Source organism: Camellia sinensis, chromosome 3 (genome assembly GCF_055761805.1).
Source record: "Camellia sinensis isolate YWXY chromosome 3, ASM5576180v1, whole genome shotgun sequence".
Classification (NCBI taxonomy): domain Eukaryota; kingdom Viridiplantae; phylum Streptophyta; class Magnoliopsida; order Ericales; family Theaceae; genus Camellia; species Camellia sinensis.
Window position 1 is genome coordinate 198,697,488 of NC_138963.1, and position 20,153 is coordinate 198,717,640.

The 20,153-nt window shown below is 36.7% G+C and overlaps 1 protein-coding gene across 1 annotated transcript; it reads left to right on the plus strand.

The window, feature by feature from the left end:
- The first annotated feature begins 3,715 nt into the window (after positions 1 to 3,715).
- On the plus strand, positions 3,716 to 5,100 carry LOC145821245 (uncharacterized). The gene is made up of 2 exons (XM_082917760.1): positions 3,716 to 3,931; positions 4,013 to 5,100. The coding sequence occupies exons 1-2, from the start codon at positions 3,794 to 3,796 to the stop codon at positions 4,853 to 4,855; spliced, it is 981 nt and encodes a 326-aa protein (XP_082773886.1). The 5' UTR covers positions 3,716 to 3,793; the 3' UTR covers positions 4,856 to 5,100.
- Positions 5,101 to 20,153: the final 15,053 nt, after the last annotated feature.

A 20,153-nucleotide genomic window follows, 5' to 3' on the forward strand; every position in this document is an offset into this window, starting at 1 on the left:
GTCCCAAAATATTAATTTGTTATTTCATACATGTACCACATTTAGTTTTATATTTCCACTGTCCCAAAATATTAATTTGTTATTTCATTTTTTATTTTTCTAAAATATTAGTCCATTTTTAAAAATTAAGGACTAAAATAATGTGAATTTCTTACTTTGCCCTATTTTAAATTCATTAACAACACAAAAAATACAATTATGACAATTGATATTTCTAAAAAAAATATACTATCAAAAGGTAATTTTGGAATATTAATATTTTTAAGTGTAATAATTGTACTACTAAAAAAAGTTAGATTATCCAAAATGGACTATTATTTTAGGATGAAAGGAGTAATATATATTAAATATTTTGTGATAAATGTTACATATTTTTTTTAATAAAATTATGATAATTTATGATGGAAGCTGCTATTCATACTCCATTTTATTCCAAATATACTCTCATCTTTATTCTTATTATACATAGTTACATTAATGAGAAATTCTAATATACACCATTTAAAAAGAGTATATCATATGTATCCTTAGTTATGTCATTTTCTTTTCTACTTGTAATTAATTTTCTTCTTTAGTTATGATATTATTTTAGTTATAACTCACGAATTCTTTAGTTAGCCTCATGTTGTATTTAATTATGATATTTTTTTTTAATTTATAGTTATGACTAAAAAAATTGAAATTATGAAATTTTTTTCAATTATAAGATGCATATAGTACACACTCTTTAGTGTTTCCCTATATTAATACTCTTTAAATTTTAATTTTTTAAGGAAGTATTTTATGTGAAAGGGTATTAATATAATTATGCATAATAAATGACAAAAAATAGAATATATTTAGAACAAAGTGAAATGATATTAACGACTCCTTTATTATTTAAAAAGAAAATTATATATTTTATAATAATATTATACGTTTTTATATAAATCTTACACATTATTTTAAAAATATATATACAATATTTTCACAAAAATATAAAACATTACACTCTACCAAAAATATTACATAACATTTTTGTGTGGGTAAAAATCTGACCACACTGCCCGTTTAGTGATCAGCAGCAAAGCACCGGCAGAATAGATGGCTCCGACAACCTGTAACAGAAAGAAAAAGCTCCGGCGGTGGTTCTTCCACCCGGGGGCCCTCCGACGATCAAGTCAGTCTGTTTCTCAAGGATAGTCAAGTATTAAACTGAATACTCAAGGTTTGAATTACATACCTTAGACCCACGGGGGTGCCTTTCTTTTATAATGTACTCAATCCAAGTCCAACTAGAAGTATGACTTCTATGAACTCCAATCTTAGTGCTTACTCTGGACTCTTTAGGAGATACAGATAAACTCCCTAAGAGATTTATCCTTATCTTAATTAAGTCCCCTTTTTGCTCCAGGACTCTTGTCCCTTATCTTCGGATTCCGACATCTTAGGAGATGACCTCGGCTTCTCCGAGATTACCTCGGCTTAACTACCAGGGCACGTGGCACCTCGGCTGACACGTCGGCGTCGCCATGCCACGTGTTGGTATTCAAAAAATATGTCCCCACAACTGCCCCCTAGGTTCTATTACCTCGGCATTCTGAGGTGATGGAACCTATTCCGAATTTTTTTTTTTTTTTTTTTTTTTTTTTTTTACTTCCTTTCTGAATAATGGTTCAAGAAGACTGCTTTGCCAAGGTTATCTTCTTTCAGCCGACGTGTTCTCTTCGGAGAACGAGGCTTCGGTCGTACTCCCCTATGCACATGAGCTGTCATTCATGTCTAACTGTTTCTCCCACGTGTTTCGTCTTTGTTTGAGCGTGTCAGTGACGCGCCTGGAAGCTGTCTGTTCGTTCGTCTGCGCCGTCTGACGCGTGCGTTACCCTAGGCGCAATAATTGCCCTATTTTTGCCGCCGTTTCAAATTTTTGACAAAACTTCTTTTGCCTCTATCTTTTCTTCACTTTTTCTTTTCATCTTCTTTACTCTTTCTCTTCCGAAAGCTCGTTCTTCCTCTTCAAATCTGCCATTGCTTCAATTTCTTCTCTGGAACTGTTCTTAGTCCCGTATTTCTTGCAAAGCCTTTTTTGCTGTCGCAACTGGTTTCTGGATTCAACGAGTATTGCCTTGGCTTCACTTCTCCTGGTAAGACCCCTTCCTTTAATTTCTTTTATTTTCTTTATGCGCTATTGTCAGTCTGTTGCCATTGCTGATCTTACTCGAGGTCTGGGATCTATTTGTATCTTGAATTTTGTGGCTATATTTTGAACCTCTATGTTTTTCCGTCATTCTCTCTGCCGCTGTTCTTGATTTTTTCCTGTACCTCTATTGTTTCTGAAAATTATACCTCTGTTCTTGAATCTGAAACCTCGTTTTTGTTTTCTCTTTTTTGTATCTGCCCCAGATCTGTGCCCCCGATCTTTATCTTAATAGTTCGTAGATTTGGGATTTGTCTGTAGAACCCTTAATCTTTAGGGAAACCTGAAAAACGCCCGTCTTCTGAAACATATTCCTCTTAATTTAGGTCGACACAATGGGTATGTGGAGGCACAGGGTAAATACCCCAACAAGTCTTGAATACTTTAGGCAAGAATTCTCTATCCCAGCCGACGTTCATCTTAAGCTGGCTGGGGATAATGACACTATCGTGCCTACAGACCATACAATGCCTTTTCCAGTAGTTGCTTTTATCGAATGTGGACTTCGGCTTCCACTCGATCCCCTTTTTCGTCAAGTTCTCTATTTCTATAAGCTAAACCCCATGCAACTTACTATCAATTCCTATAGGATAATTAATGGTATTATAGCCTTAGCTAGGCAAGAAAACCTCAGAATCACCCTCGCCGACCTTCAATATTGTTATACCATGTGCCCTCTTGATCTGAAGGATAGGGGTTTTGTATATTACCTTAAGCCGAGATCCACTCAGTACAAGATTATAGCCGACCTTCCAGACTCCAACAAGGGGGCTGGAGATGACTATCTTATTGCCTCTGGAAATTGGGAATTTGGCCCAGATGAAGATGTCCACCTTTACCCTCTTCCTCGAACACTTACAGAGGGCAAGAGTAAGAGCCCTGAGTCAACACTTAGTTGTTTTTATTCAACACTTAAATACTTTTGTTGTTTCTGACGTCTGATTCTTTGCAGATCTTCATCAACCACCGAAAAATTTTCGTCAATCCTTCTTCCCAGGACCAGATCTGAGAACACTTCTTGGTCTTCCAATCCTTAAACGAAAAGCCCCAGTATTATTAAACTTTGTCCCCACACACAAATCCATTTTACCCGACGTCCCTCGAAAAAGGAGGAAGAGTCTCTCTCCACCAACAGCCACAACCTTAACTGCTTCTACATCTCGGACAGATCAAGAGTCCACATCTGACCCAGCCGATCTTCCATCAACTTCGGCCCCCCTCTTGATACCAATTCCTGAACGTAAACGCCGACGAAGGCTAGTAAAGACTGCCGAGATGGTTCGTCCGAGGCCTGTCGTCCAAGATCTTCTTGCCGACATTCCAGCTGACGCCGAAGCCGCAGCAACGCAATCAATGCTTCCACCCAAACCGAAGAGGGTAAAAAAGGCTCAGCCTAAGGCCAAGGTTACAGATGCCGAGGCTGAAGATGCTTTGCCGATTTCGAAGCTAGCTGAAAACAAAAAATCAACCTCTACTTCAACAAAAAGGTCTGCTGAGGGCCAACCCTCAGGATCTACACAAACAAAGAGGCCAAGGTCATCGTCCGCAACGACCTCGGCTTCGAAGAAGCCCGACGTCCCATGGGCCCCTGATCTATCTCTAGAGGACAGGCCTATCATGGCTAGTGAAAGTGCTGATGATATCAACGTTGCTGTCGCCCTTAGCACCGCTCTTCTTCTACCGAATGACTTGGAGCGAAATGCCAAGTTCAGTGAGTATGAAAATTACGCTCTGATGCTCCAACACTCTGCTCAAGTAAGTATTTCTATTTGTATTTATGTTTCTTCCTTCTTTTTCTTTCTGAGAAAATTTTCTGATACTTCTGTTTGCATTCAGGCTATCCAACATGCCCACTCATTTTCAATGCAATCCTTTGAGAATCGTCAAAGATTGGTTGATATGAAGAGGGAAGCGACCTCAATGAAGAGAGAATTAAGGGCTCTTGAAGTAAAAATGAAGAAACTAGAGGATCAAGCCGAGGCTGCGACGAAGAACCAAACCTTAGCTCTTGAGAAGGCCGAAGCTGCTGAGGCCGTTAAAAAAGTAGCTGAAGCCGAGAAAAGGGAGGCCGAGGCTCAGAAGGTCCAAGCGCAAAAAGAACTTCAACAAGCTCTGGCCACCAAGGAGGCCGAAGTCAAGGAGGCCGATGAAAAGGCCTATGCTCAAGGCATGGCCGACGTTGCAGAAGAATACAAACTTCAAGTCAGGCAGGCATGCAACAGGGGATTTTCCCTTGGTTGGATGTCTCTGATAAAGAAGCTTGATCTCCCTGCTGACTCGCCATTGCGCCAAGTTGATGCTAATCTTCTACCATTTCTTCCTCCAAGTCAAGCTGAGGATGAATCAGAGACCGAGGTAGAAGCTGAGGGTGAAGACGAAGAGAAAGATGAAGGTGAAGCCTTGGTGAGAAAACCCAAGGGCGCTACTGAGGCCAAGTCCTTTCCAGCTGAGCAAATTTTAGACTTAACTCAAGATGAAGTGGGTGATGAGGCTGAGGAAGTGCCCAGGGAACCTGTTCAGGGGTGTCCATCATCTGACCTTCTTCTGACTGACAGAAGTCTTGACACAACTTTAGCAGAGATAGATGCCGAAATACGAGCGGAGAAGGTGGCCGAGGATATTCCAGCTGAATCATCCGAGGTTCCAGTTTCTGCTGCTGCTGATGTTCAAGAGTCTTGATTTTCCCTTCTTTCTTTTCTGGATTTTGGACTTTGTTTTTTCTTTTAATTTCTGAACAATGTACATTCCTTCTTATGGCCGATGTGCCTTTTTCAGTATGTAATTGCAACTGTTCTTGCAATGGATATTTTTGATCTTGTGATGTTCTGTTGCTTGCTTCTGCATAGTTCTATACTTAGAAATTTTTGCATGCTTTCTTTGTGCAATCTTCTCGGGGCTACATACCCTGGGTATAACTGCAAGGCTTTTACTTCGGCGAGATGCTGACCTTTGCATCGACCCGTTAATTTTCTGTATACCTCAGCGGGTGATCATACGTCGGCTTAACATAACCTTGTAAATGGCTACAACTTTCAACAAGTGTTATGCATCTTCTCTAGGGTTCAGACAACCCACATATTGCTATGAGAACTTACGCAATAACCTCGGCCTATCTTCGACTTGTAAATTGCTACAAATTTCAACAAGTGAAGGTAGGGAATCAGCTTGATTCCAACTTGTAAATTGCTACAAATTTCAACAAGTGGATCAAGGAATAACATCGGCTTAACTTCAACTTGTAAATTGCTACAAATTTCAACAAGTGAAGATAAGGAATCAGCTTGATTCCAACTTGTAAATTGCTACAAATTTCAACAAGTGGATCAAGGAATTATATCGGCTTAACTTCAACTTGTAAATTGCTACAAATTTCAACAAGTGAAGATAAGGAATCAGCTTGATTCCAACTTGTAAATTGCTACAAATTTCAACAAGTGAAGATAAGGAATCAGCTTGATTCCAACTTGTAAATTGCTACAAATTTCAACAAGTGGATCAAGGAATAATATCGGCTTAACTTCAACTTGTAAATTGCTACAAATTTCAACAAGTGAAGATAAGGAATCAGCTTGATTCCAACTTGTAAATTGCTACAAATTTCAACAAGTGGATCAAGGAATAATATCGGCTTAACTTCAACTTGTAAATTGCTACAAATTTCAACAAGTGAAGATAAGGAATCAGCTTGATTCCAACTTGTAAATTGCTACAAATTTCAACAAGTGGATCAAGGAATAATATCGGCTTAACTTCAACTTGTAAATTGCTACAAATTTCAACAAGTGAAGATAAGGAATCAGCTTGATTCCAACTTGTAAATTGCTACAAATTTCAACAAGTGGATCAAGGAATAACATCGGCTTAGTTTGCCTGAGTTTGATATGTCTTCAATAACCATTAATCATACGTGTTGAGAGAATTCTGAAAAGACTTTATTGATAATATCGGCCAAACAATGATGTTTATCTAATGATAGAAGAATTTCAAGTTACAAGTATTCCAAGGTCTGGGTAGTGCTTTGCCCTCATTGTCTTCAAGCCGATATGCTCCATTGCCCAATACTGAAGTAACTCTGTAGGGTCCTTCCCAGTTCGGGCCAAGCTTGCCTTCCCTGGGATCCTTCTTGTTTCCGACGACTTTTCTTAGGACTAAGTCGCCAACTTGAAAATCCCTTGGATTAACCTTCTTGTTGTAAGCTCTGGCAAGCTGTTGCTGGTATACTGCAAGCTGAATTGCAGCCTTCTCTCTTCGTTCTTCCAGTAGATCCAGGTCTCGGGCTAAGAGTATGTCATTGGTGCCATTCTCTACTCCCTGGGTTCTGATCCCTGGGATGCCGATCTCCAATGGGATGACTGCTTCTGTGCCATAGGCCATGGCAAAAGGGGATTCTCCCGTTGATCTTCTCGGCGTGGTCCGATATGCCCAAAGTACGTTGGGCAGCTCGTCCACCCACTTTCCCTTTGCTGCTTGGAGCCTCTTCTTTATCCCATCCAGGATTACTTTGTTGGACGCCTCTGCTTGCCCATTACTTTGAGGAAAACTTGGAGTTGAGAAATAGTTTTTGATCTTGAATTTCGCACAGAAGTTTTTGATAAGTTTGCTGTCGAACTGTGTTCCGTTGTCGGCAACTATTGCTCTTGGAATCCCAAATCTGGTGATTATGTTTCGCCAAATAAAATTCTTGACATCCACATCTCGGATTTTGGCAAGAGGTTCTGCCTCTATTCATTTTGTGAAGTAGTCCGTTGCTACCAGTAAATATTTTCTTTGCCCAGTTGCCTGGGGAAGTTGTCCCACCAGATCCATGCCCCATTGGGCAAACGGCCAGGGGCTGGATACTGGGTTTAGGTCGGCAGCTGGCTGATGTATCAAAGGTGCAAACCTTTGACATTGCTCACATCTCTTTACATAGGTTTCGGCATCCTTTTGCATGTAGGGCCACCAATACCCCTGGGTAATGGCCCTATGGGCTAACGATCTGCCCCCGGCATGGCTTCCACAAATTCCTTCATGGATCTCATAAAGAAAATCTTCAACCTGCAAAGGGTGTACGCACCTTAAAAGTGGTCCAGTGAAGGACCTCCTGTAAAGATGGCCTTCCGCTGTTAGGCTGAATCTGGCGGATTTCAGCCTAATTTTATGTGCTTCTTTGTGGTCTTCTGGCAGCTTCCCCTCTTTTAGGAACGCAATGATTGCATCCATCCAGCTTGGTCCAAGGCCCACGCACATTGTTTCTTGTTCGGTGCTCTGTTTATCTATACTCGGGGCCGACATGTAGTCGATCATAATTGTCCTTGTTTTTCCAGTTTGAATTGAACTGGCCAGGTTGGCTAATGCGTCGGCGTGGGTGTTGTCATCTCGGCTGACTTGGAGTAATCTGCAGTTCTGAAATAGGGCCGCCAGTCGGATGACTTCCTTTGCATATGCCGACATTCTTTCGTCTCTGGCTGCAAATTCTCCTGTTGACTGGTTAACAATTAATTGCGAATCACAAAAAACAATTACCTCGTCTGCCTCTGCTGCTGCTGCTAGCTTTAGTCCTGCAATTAATGCCTCATATTCTGCTTCGTTATTGGAGGCTTTGAACCCCAGTCGGATGGATTGTTCTACAATCTCTCCATCTGGAGATATCAGCAGTACTCCTGCTCCTGCTCCCTGGCGGTTTGAACTTCCATCGACATATAGTCTGAACGAATCGCCGATGTAGATGCTGCATGGTCTGAGCCTTTCTTTCTCTTGCTGTTTTGTCTTTGACTGGGTTTCTTTTTGTTTGTCGGGGTGATGCTCATCTCGGCTCGACGGAGCCTGAGGTGCGATGGCTTCAGGTGTGAGTTCTGCGACGAAGTCGGCCAAAACTTGGCCCTTTATTGCTGTTCTTGGCCTGAATTCTAGGTCAAACTGTCCCAGTGTTACTGCCCATTTTGCTATCCTTCCTGTTAAGTCTCCTTGATGTAATAAGGACTTCAATGGGTGCTCTGTTAGAACCACAATCTTGTGTGCCTGGAAGTAATGGCTTAGTTTCTTTGAGGCCATTACCAAGGCTAGCATTAATTTTTCCAGTGGTAGGTACCTTGTTTCTGCGTTAGCCAAAGTCTTGCTTACATAATAGACAGCTTTCTGCTCCCCTTTTTCCTCGCGGATTAGCACTGCACTGACTGCGTGTTCAGAGACTGCTAAGTACAAAAATAATTCTTCTCCTGGAACAGGGTTAGAAAGGACCGGGGTTGTGGTCAGGTACTTTTTCAGATCGGCTAAGGCTGCTTCACATTCTTCGGTCCACAGGAAGTCTGTGGCTTTTTTTACCAGGTTAAAGAAGGGTCTGCACTTGTCCGAGCTTCTGCTGATGAATCGGTTCAGGGCTGCGGCCCTTCCAGTGAGCATTTGGACTTGCTTTGCCGATGTTGGGCTCTGTAGCTCCAGGATGGCTTTGATTTGGTCTGGGCTGGCCTCTATGCCCTTTCTTGTTACCAGATAGCCTAGGAATTTACCTGACCCAACTCCGAAGGCACACTTTGCGGCGTTGAGTCGGAGACGATATCTTTTGAGTATGTCAAAGACCTCTTTTAGGTCGGCAAGATGACCTTTTGACTCCTTGGTCTTTACGACCATGTCATCAATGTAAACTTCTACTGTTTTGCCGATCAGATGTTTAAACATCTTTGTTACTAACCTCTGATAGGTTGCTCCTGCGTTTTTCAGCCCAAAAGGCATTACCTTATAACAGTACAGGCCTTTCGGGGTGATGAACGCGGTCTTCTCCTCATCTGGAGGGTACATAGCAATCTGGTGGTACCCTCTGTATGCGTCTAAAAAACTCATCCTTTCGTGTCCCGAAGTGGCGTCAACCAGTTGGTCGATTTTGGGCAGAGGGAAACTGTCCTTGGGGCAAGCTTTGTTGAGGCTGGTAAAATCCACACAAACCCTCCACTTGCCATTTTTCTTTTTTACTACTACTGTGTTGGACAGCCACGTTGGGTACTGGACTTCTCGGATTGCCCTGGCTTCAAGGAGTTTGTCTACCTCTTCCTCCACTGCTTCGACGTGTAATAACGTCGGCCTTCTGGCTCGTTGAATCACTGGTTTTGCCGATCTGTCGACATTCAAACTGTGGCAAGTGACCTCGGGGTCAATGCCAGGCATTTCATAGGGTGTCCAGGCAAATGCCTCTATGTTTGCCCTTAAAAAATCTTCTAGTTCTTTTTCTTCTTCTTTGGCTAGGCCGGAGCCGAGAAGAAAAAATCGTTCTTCGTCGCCCTCCTGGACGAAGATTTTCTTTAGTGCTTCTTCGCTTTTCTCGGTCGGTTCTTTCCCGACGTCTTCCAGGACTTCCATGTCTCCATCTTCAACTTCTGCTTTCTTTGGCTCCTGTATACTACAGGTGGACTTTATTGCTGCCATGGAGCAATTTTTGGCTTGTAGTTGATCCCCTCTGACTTCTTCAATCCCATGCTCCGTTGGGAACCGGAGTAGTTGATGCAACGTCGAGGGAACTGCCCCCATTGCATGCAACCACGGTCTTCCAAGGATGATGTTGTATGGTGAGGGTGTGTCAATGACCAGGAATTCTGTCCTGATCTTCTTAGTGCCGGCTTGTACCTCTAAGCTTGTTGCACCCAGTGGCCATGTTGGCGTTCCATTAAAGCCGACCATCGGGCCGCTGGATTGCTCTAGGTCATCGGGGTGAAGGCCTAGCTCTCTGTAACATCTGACGTACATGATGTCACAGGAGCTGCCTTGGTCTATTAGGATGCGTTTTACTTGGCATTCCCCAACCTGGAGGGATACTACCAAGGCATCATTATGCGGATGTTGGACCAGTTCTAGGTCGGCTTCGGTAAAGGCTATCATTGGCCCTTGGCATTCTTCTGGCCGATGTCTCTTGTCCCCAACTTGGTGGATATGCTGTAAATGTCTTACCCTCTGGGTTTCTCCTCTGACCTCGTTTTCGTTGACCCTTGAGTGGATCACATTGACCACCCTTGGTTCTCCTGCCTGTGGTCGCTGTGCTGGGGGAGGGGGTGCTGCTGGTGCTTGAGGCAACCTTGCCTGTTCTTCCCTTGTTCTGGCCTCATCGACCAGGTCCCTCAGAAGGCCTTGCCTTACTAGGTCCTCCAAGTGTGCTTTTAAGGCCCTGCAACCTTGAGTTGGATGCCCTCCTTCATTGTGGTAGGCACAACGTCTGCCGATGTTTTTTCCCATGAATTCCCCTGGTGCTCTTTCCGGAGCCCTGAAGTATGGTTGATTCCGAATCCGATCCAAGATTTTATGGATTGGGATCCGGAATACCGTGGTTACCGCCTGTTTATTTCTTAATTCTATTTCTTGTCTGGTGGGTCCATTGTTGACTCGGCCTCGCTTTGGCGAGCCGTTTCCCTTTTCTTGCTTCACCTCTTTGTTTCCCGACGTATCTTCCTCGGCCCTGGCGTATTTCTCAATTCGTGCCATGAGTTCTTCCATGCTCTTTGGCAGTGTTTTTGCCAAAGACTTCCGTAGTGGGCAGTCATCTTTCAGGCCGTTCTTGAAAGACACGACTGCTACTTCCTGGTTGCATTCAGGTATTCGGTTGAACACCTCGTAGTATCTCTTCGCATAGGCCCTAAGGCCTTCTTCCTTGGTTATTCTTAGAGCCATCAAAGCATCAACCCTCAGGGGTTGCAGCTTGTTGGTCACGAACCTGGCCACAAACATCTCGGCCAGGCCTTCCCATGTCTTTATACTTCCTTTCGGTAACTTGTGGAACCAATCAGATGCAATTTCCCCAAAGGATGAGGGGAATACCTTGCAGAGCAATGGTTCGTTCCCGCTATATAGTGCCATTGAATTTAGGTATAGCCCAACATGAAAGTTTGGATCTGACTTACCATCATAGATTTGGAACCTCGGCATACTGAACCTCTTGGGAGGTTCGAATTTGTCCAGTTCTACCGAGAAGGCTGTCTTCGGTTTTACTGGGGAGTTTACCTCGGCCTCTGCATTTTGCTGCCTCCTCTTGAGGTAGTCCCTTAAGTCTTCTTTGCTCCTCCCTGGAGCTCGGCTGTCTTTTGATTTTAGTCTTTTTGGTATACTGCTCTCGGCCTCGAGGTGGGTCCGTTTGGGTCTCTCTTCATGGGTTGTGTCAAAGTGGAGTACTTGCCCCTGAACATGTCGATGTTCTTTGGGGTCTGGATTCTTCATGTGTTGCGTCCTTCGGGACTCTTCTTGCCTCGGCCTTTCTCGTCCGACTTCCCTGGAAGGCCGGTGAGAATGCCTTCCGCTCCTGGTATGTTGAGGGACCTCGGGGATTGTTTTTCCTCCACCCTTCTGGGTGTTGGTTGCTGGCATTGGCGTATCTTGCAGCGGGTATGGTGGTTGCATAACATTGTTCTGCATCATGAAGTTGACGACCGACTGGAGGTCCGCCAACTTGTTTGCTAATTCCTTTACTTCCTCGTCTCTGCGTAGGCACCTGTCCCTCCATACCTGGAGGTTGTCTTCATTGTAGTATTTTCCTTGGTTTGATCTTTTTGTTGTGTCACCTTCCTGGATATCGTCGTTCTCCCTGTGACCCTGGTCACGGGCTTCTGTATTGCGATTGTCTCCTTCGGTGTCAAGGTTAATCGGTCTGCTGCTTCCAGAAGGAGCATCGTCCCCAGCGTTTCCTTGTTGTCCGTTACTGGCCATCTATTCTTCCTTCGTTCCCACAGACGGCGCCAAATTGTGTGGGTAAAAATCTGACCACACTGCCCGTTTAGTGATCAGCAGCAAAGCACCGGCAGAATAGATGGCTCCGACAACCTGTAACAGAAAGAAAAAGCTCCGGCGGTGGTTCTTCCACCCGGGGGCCCTCCGACGATCAAGTCAGTCTGTTTCTCAAGGATAGTCAAGTATTAAACTGAATACTCAAGGTTTGAATTACATACCTTAGACCCACGGGGGTGCCTTTCTTTTATAATGTACTCAATCCAAGTCCAACTAGAAGTATGACTTCTATGAACTCCAATCTTAGTGCTTACTCTGGACTCTTTAGGAGATACAGATAAACTCCCTAAGAGATTTATCCTTATCTTAATTAAGTCCCCTTTTTGCTCCAGGACTCTTGTCCCTTATCTTCGGATTCCGACATCTTAGGAGATGACCTCGGCTTCTCCGAGATTACCTCGGCTTCTCCGAGATTACCTCGGCTTAACTACCAGGGCACGTGGCACCTCGGCTGACACGTCGGCGTCGCCATGCCACGTGTTGGTATTCAAAAAATATGTCCCCACAATTTTTGTTCATTTTTTGTTAGTACGAAGATACATAACAAAATGTATTTTATATATATATATATATATATATATATATTTTGTTCCATGTATCATATATGTTCTTGTAGGGCTAAGTAAGAAATCCGTGAAATTCGTAATCCGATTCAATTCAGTTCAATCCGATAGGTTTGGATTGGCTTTTTGAATCCACGGTTCGGTTCCGGATTTAAGAATTAAAAATCCGTAATTCACGAATTGGTTCCGAATTAAATCCCACAGTTCCGGATTAGAATCGATCTGAACCGTATACAAATACTCTATATTTTTATTATACATCATCCCCGATAATATTTTCTCTTATTCTATATAAAATCTAAACTCAAACCTAAAAGCGTATAATATCTTCTTTTATTACTTTTGTTTGTTAGTTTTTAATTTTTAGTTTTAATTTGTAATGGTCTAAGTACTTATCGTGAAACCAGTTTTCTTATGGTTGTTTAAATTCTAGAACAGTATGTCGTTATTATAGAAAAATATAATGCTATTATGGAACTAATATAGCGTTATATTTATATTTTTATGAAATTAAAGTGTTATATATATATATATATATATATTTTTGTTATTTAATTATATGAATTCGTGGTCCTAAACCGATTCAATGCGTATTTAAATGAAGAGTAATGCTAGAGACCCCAAATATTCTACCAAAAATTTTACCAAATGTCTCACATGGGTGTGGGACCCACACAATGTGGGTCCCATGTGGGTCCCACACCCATGTGAGACATTTGATAAAACTTTTGATAAAATTTTTGAGACCTCTAACATTTTTGTTAAATGAATTGGTTCGGATTGATTCCATAATTTAAATGGATTTGATTAGTTCTAATTTTTTAGAAACTATAAATAACGAATTAATTCTAATTTTACCCTAATTCAATTCAATCCAGACCATACTCACCCCTATATTCTTGTGTCATAGAATTTCCCCTGTAGTGGATCCCCACGTTCTTGAGGGTCCACGCTGTACGCGTGTTTGGCTGCCCATATCCACATGCCGAAGGAAACGACAATCATGTCATCATGGGCTCTCTCTGCAAAATCTCACAAATAAACCACACTACGAAAATTAGGGATGTTTTAAGGACAGAATTTTATTAAATTAATGATGTTAATTTTGTTATTTTTAATGTTGATACAAATTGCTTCTCATATCAAATTGTATTGAATTGAGCCAATTAAAACAATTCGATTAGATACGTTTGATTGATTTAAAACCTTTTAAACTTGAATCGCGTTTAAATATAATAACTAATATAAAAAAAATATTAAATTAATTATTGTCCATTATTTTAAACATATTCAATCCATCTATTTAATAAATAAATTTTCATTCCTAAATTAATAAAAATAAAGATGAAAGAAAGTTAAAAATATTAAGATTTCAAGAATAATGAGTTAGAATTATGATTATATTACAAATTTAGATTATAAAGATGGTAAGATTAATTAATTAAGGTTAATAATTTATTATACTTATTAATATCATTATATTGTTAGATTATATATATAAATATAATATATGTTGAAGCGGTTGGTTTCGGTTTAGTTTTGTGCATAAGGTGCTTCAACCGATACTAAACTGAAAACTGAAACAAATCAAATTTAAAAATTCATAAACCTATTATTGTTAAAAAAAACAAATCAAATACAACCAACTTGCTCTGATTCAATCCATTTGGTCAATTTTTAAAAATTTTCTTACCTCCATAACTACAAAAAATAAAAATAAAAAAGCATACGCACATTTCCTGAACGTCCGACCAAATTTAAATTAAAAATTTTGAGAGTTAAAATTTGGTATAGACCGCTAATACGGGAAAATAAAAATTAAAAAAATAAGAGAGAAAAAGAAAATAAGGTTAATTAGATTGGTGAGTATGATTCTCTTAAACTATACCATTCTTAATTTGATCTTTGAATTATTATTATTTTTTAATATGAACTAATTATATTCAGTGTGTTTAGTTTCAGTTTTCTGAATTTAATTTTTTGAAAATTAAATTTTTTATTTTATGTATTTTTTGTTTTTAGTGAATATTTTTTAAATTTTAATCAATTTTTTTTTCTTTTTTATGTTTTTAGATGCACCTTACTTAGATATATCTAAATAATAAAATATTTGGGAAAAAATATTTTAAAAAATTAATAAATACTCAAAAATATGAAAATTGTACTGAATTTTCATTTTTTTTTTGTATTTTTTGGTATTTAAAGATTTTTTAAAGATTTTTTAAAGATTTTCATATTAATAAATATTTTTTAAAGATTTTTTCACAAATATTATACTTTTTTAGTGTATTTATGTTAGGTGTTTCTAAAAATTAAAAAGAAAATTGCTTAAAATATTAAAAAAATTCATTGAAAAAATTAAAATACAGAAAATAAAGAAGTAGAATTTTTTAAAATACTGTTTTCTAAAAACCAAACCAAACAAGTTGTTTTTAGATTGGGAGGAAAATTTTCATTACAAAATTGATAAAAGCTTAGATCAATTTAGTACAATGGTATGACAAGATTTCAAACAGAGAAAAAAAAAATTTCATAGAAGGAATGATCCAACCCTTCATAGAGAAAAAATTAAAATACAGAAAATAAAGAAGTAGAATTTTTTAAAATACTGTTTTCTAAAAACCAAACCAAACAAGTTGTTTTTAGATTGGGAGGAAAATTTTCATTACAAAATTGATAAAAGCTTAGATCAATTTAGTACAATGGTATAACAAGATTTCAAACAGAGAAAAAAAAAAAATTCATAGAAGGAATGATCCAACCCTTCATAGAGGAGGAGAAAAGCTCTCACAAGGAACAAAAACAAACATCTACACATAAAGAATTATTATATCAACAAATTAAAAATAAATAAATAAATCCAACAAAAAAATTCAAATCTAAGTTGTCACCAAACTTATCTAAAATTCTACTACTCTGCAATCTTTAACTTAGAATTTAAAGACCTTACTTCCTCTAATCAAGATGGAAAATTAAAATTGAGGTGGTCGTTTTGTGTGAAACAAACGTGTTATCCAGTATCAGTCTTCAGATTGTAAGAAAATCCGAACCAGATATTCAAGTTTTGGGCTTGAACGTGGAGAAGGTAAGACGATGATAGTCGGACTAGTGAGGCATACATCATATCTGGAGGAGGATTAGAAAGAGGGAAAGGAGAGGGAAATTGGAGAAGTAGGGGAACCACTACCGTCTCCCTCTCCTCTGCGAGAAAACTCTAAAAAAATAAAAAATAAAAAATAAAAAAATAAAAAATCTAGGGTTTAATATGATCCAATCCAATTATTAATTGTTGTCAGGTTCATGGGTTTAGTAAAAACATCTTCACTAGTATTAAGTATTTTGTCTAACAAAAATATATTGGAAGTACAAAATCTAATTGAGCCGGCCAATTTTATTTTTATTTTTTTAATATATATACTTCAACAAATTTCTTTATTTTAGCTAATAATTTTAATAATTTTTTTTATTCGTACTTTCTTTACAAAAAAAAGAAAGAAATAGTAGATTGAAAGAGATACATAGTAAAGCATTTTTTTAATATATATTTAAACATTGATTGAGAATTGGCTATAATAATTAAAAAATTAAAAAGTCATTACACTTTGTCATATTATTTTATATATATATATATATATATATATTTAAAAATTCAAAAAACTAACTAAAATAATAAATTCTCAAACGGTACCTTAGTATGTGTGAAATGACTCTCCAATTCAAAATAATAAAATCCCTAGCATTTGCAACCTGTTCTTTAAAAAATTCAAATTAAGCATTTTAGATATACTTATTTTTACTTAATTTAACTTGGGCCGACTAGTAACTCGAGTTTAGTGAAATATTTTAAAGTTTGGATAAAATATATTAGTAAGTGTAAAAATTCAAATAAGTATTTTTGTATATTCAACATTTCTATATATATACATAATTCGAGTTGCTCAAATTATTTGATATTTTTATTCAAACTTGTCAAAATTTAATTCGAGCTTATTTTAGAGTTCTAAAAATTATTTTTACAATCCAACTCTTCAAAAGTGAACTTATTTTTACTTATTCCTTCCAAGTTATTTGCATTTGAAGATCCTAAGAGACTCTTAAAACTATGAAAATATTTTTAAAATCAATACATGTTCGATAAAAAAAAAGAAGTCAGGTAAATCAAACAATGTACTTTAAGAAAAATGTTTGGTGACCTGAATTTGTGTGGTTTGAATAGTTCGAATGTGTTAAAACGACGTCGTTTTACATTCAAAACAACGTCGTTTTGGGTGTTTAGAGCCATTTGAGCCATGAATTTTCAGACCACCTATCATTGTTGGTACTTTAAATAGCTAAAATGAAATATATAGACGATGTTGCTCTAACTAGACCGTTGGAGACACTCTAACAAATGAAAAGGTTATCATTAATTTTATGAGCATTTACACACAAATCCTAATTTATGAACTTATACTCCATTAAGTTCTAATTAAGATTTTTTAGACTGTCAAGTCCCATTAAAATCTTAATGGTTGGAATTGCCATTCAAACAATGATTGTTCATCATTTATAATTATCTATAAAGGAATATGATGATTTAATATTTATTTTGATTTTTAAAACTTTAAAACATCAACTTTCAAATTGAAAAAACTAAAAAAAAAAAAATTATGTGCAAAAATAATAATAAAAAAAAAACTAATCAGTGTGTTTGGTTTCAGTTTTCTGAATTCAACTTTATGAAAATTGAGTTTTTTGTTTCTCGCATTTTTTTGTTTTTAGTGAATATTTTAAAAATTTTAAGCAATTTTTTTTACTTTTTTAAATGCACATTACTTAGATGTATCTATATAGTAAAATATTTGTGAAAAATATTACTAAAAATTAATAAATACGAAAAATGTACTGAATTTTCTTTTTTTTATATATATATTTTTGGTATTTAGTGAATTTTGTAAAGATTTTTTTCACAAATATTATACTTTTTAAGTGTATTTATGTTGAGTGTGTCTAAAAATTTAAAAAAAAAACCTTAAAATATTAAAAAAATTCATTGAAAACAAAAAAAAAATAAAAGGGAAAATAAAAAAGTAGAATTTTCTGAAAAGTGTTTTCTGAAATCAAAACCAAACAAGCGTTTTTTTTTTTTTTGAAAAATTTGAAAAAACTAAATTATGTGAAAAATTGAAAATTTTGTGTTTGAAGGAGGATGATGATGGAACATTGATGTACAAAACTTAAAAAAAAGAAACTGTAAAAATGAAAAAACTGATAATATTCTCAGTTTTAAAACTGAAAAAAATGATAATGTTCTCAGTTTTAAAACTGAAAAAAAAAATTGATAATGTTCTCGATTTTATTAGATAGTTGAATCAAACCAATAAGACGAATGGCAAAAACATTTAACCTCATTCTTTGTTTTTTTTCATCAATTAGGGAAACAATTATCTGGAACATTACTATGCAAAATTGATAATATTCTTAGTTTTAAAAATTGAAAAAACTGATAATATTCTCATTTTTACTAAATATGGCATATTGGTTTAAAAAAGTCTTAAATAGAACCTAAGCTACCATAATATTTGTAAATAGGACTTTTAAGTAATTAACTCTTAATTTTATGATAAAATAAAAAATAAATTAAATTCAAATATCAAATATCAAATATTAAGCATTAATTTTATTTTTAATTTTTTTTAAATTACAAAATTAAAATTTATTTTTTCGGTCCACCTAACCAATTTATATTCTATGATGCGACAGTAGAGTAATGTAATGTAGGGGTGCAATTCGGGCGAGTTGAAAGTTGTTCAAGCTCAACCCCAAGTTGTGCTAAGAGCTGTCCAGGTCCACCCAAGTTCGAATTGTAACCTGAGATTGTTTGTCCAAGACTGACCTGAGTTAAACTCGAATTGGCCGAGTTGCCTGAATTGCACATAATTTTTAATTTTTTAATGCAATTAAGTTAATTAATTTGTTAAAATTAGATATTTACAATTTTTTTTATATAAAATAATTAATAGCATCAAAACAAATAGCTTATACAATGTAAGAGTGATGCCGTTATGATGGTCTTTATAATTTATGAGTGAAAAAAAATAAGTAAAATTTTGTATTGTGTTATTTGTGTATATAATATATATTCAATATGATCTATTGATCTAAATTACGTTAATGTCATCTAATAGCTAATAATTTATATGTATATTCAACATTTCTATATTTATATATATATAATTTGAGTTTTGAGTTTGCTCAGATTATTTGATATTTTTATCCAAACTTGTTAAAATTTAATTCAAACTTTCATATTTTTGTCTAAATGCATACCGAATTTAAAAAAATATTTTATCCAAACTCTAAAATATTTCACTGAACTCGAGTTACTAGTCCGCCCAAGTTGCACACTTTGTATAATCCGCTAAGTTGTGAACCCTAGATGCGAGAGGTGTATTTGCTCAACATATGCTTAATACAAAGGTCTAGCTTGTCTTCCGTTGGAGATCAAGATTAGAATAATCCACACTGTAGGCTTATTTTCGAATCTCGTTTTGATAATTCAAACTGTTCGCATTATAAAATTCACCGAGTATATTATCTATGCAAAAAATCAAATCAATTAGATAACGATAACCACACGTTTAAATCAGCTTTAGCTTTATATGAACCGCTTATTTTTCACAGTATATATATCTTTTTAATACAAAACTGATTTGAACACGTAATTATTGTTATTCGATCGATTTGATTTTTTGCATGAATGATATGCTCGATGAATCCTAAAATGTGAATGGTTTAAATTATTAAAATGCGACCTAAAAATGAACCCACGATGTGAAATGTTAGGTAAAGTCTTAGGGTCCGTTTATTTTGGGAGATGGAGGAAGGAATGAGATTGAGATGGAGGTGAGACCCACTAATATTGTGTTTATTTTGAGAGATGGAGAGAGGATTCATAACCCTCCGGATTAGGATAGACCTTTGATGTTGGGATTGAGATGGAGGCCAAAGACTTAGTATTAGAAAATTAGTCCTCCAACTTAGCTTTATTTATTTATTTTATCTTACATGTTGGACATTTTTTTTGAACATTAATGTTCAATATTTTTATATTTTTTATTAAGTAAAAATCATAACTTTATTTATTTTATTATTTTATATTTCTATTATATAAAAATAAGGGGTATTTTTTTTTAAGGTCCCTGATATTATGATTTTATAGTATAAAAGACATCAAATATTTTTATGATGTCTAAGGTCCCTCAACAACAATCCAGAGAAAATTCAAGTCAGAGAAAATTGGTCCAGAGAAATTTTGAATTTCTCTGACCTCCTTCGCCTTTCATGGACACTGCCAGAGAAATTTCCTTAGCCTTTCATGGACTCCAGAGAAAATTCAAATTTCTCTGCCATGGGTTTGATCCTCCACTAGCAGCATCCTGGTTATATGATTATGAATTACAAATTCTTCAATTCTACCAAAAGATTTCGTTAATGTTACTGGATGTGTGGAACCTAAGGAAAATTTATTTAATGTTAAACATGCCAAAAGATCCATGCTTGAAACCAGAGAAATTCTCTGGATCAACCCAGAGAGTTAAACCCAGAGATGTTGCCTTCCATAATATATACCTTTGACTCTAACAACCAAACAATGCATAAAGTCGAGAATTTAATTACTAGAGCTAGAGCTAGAT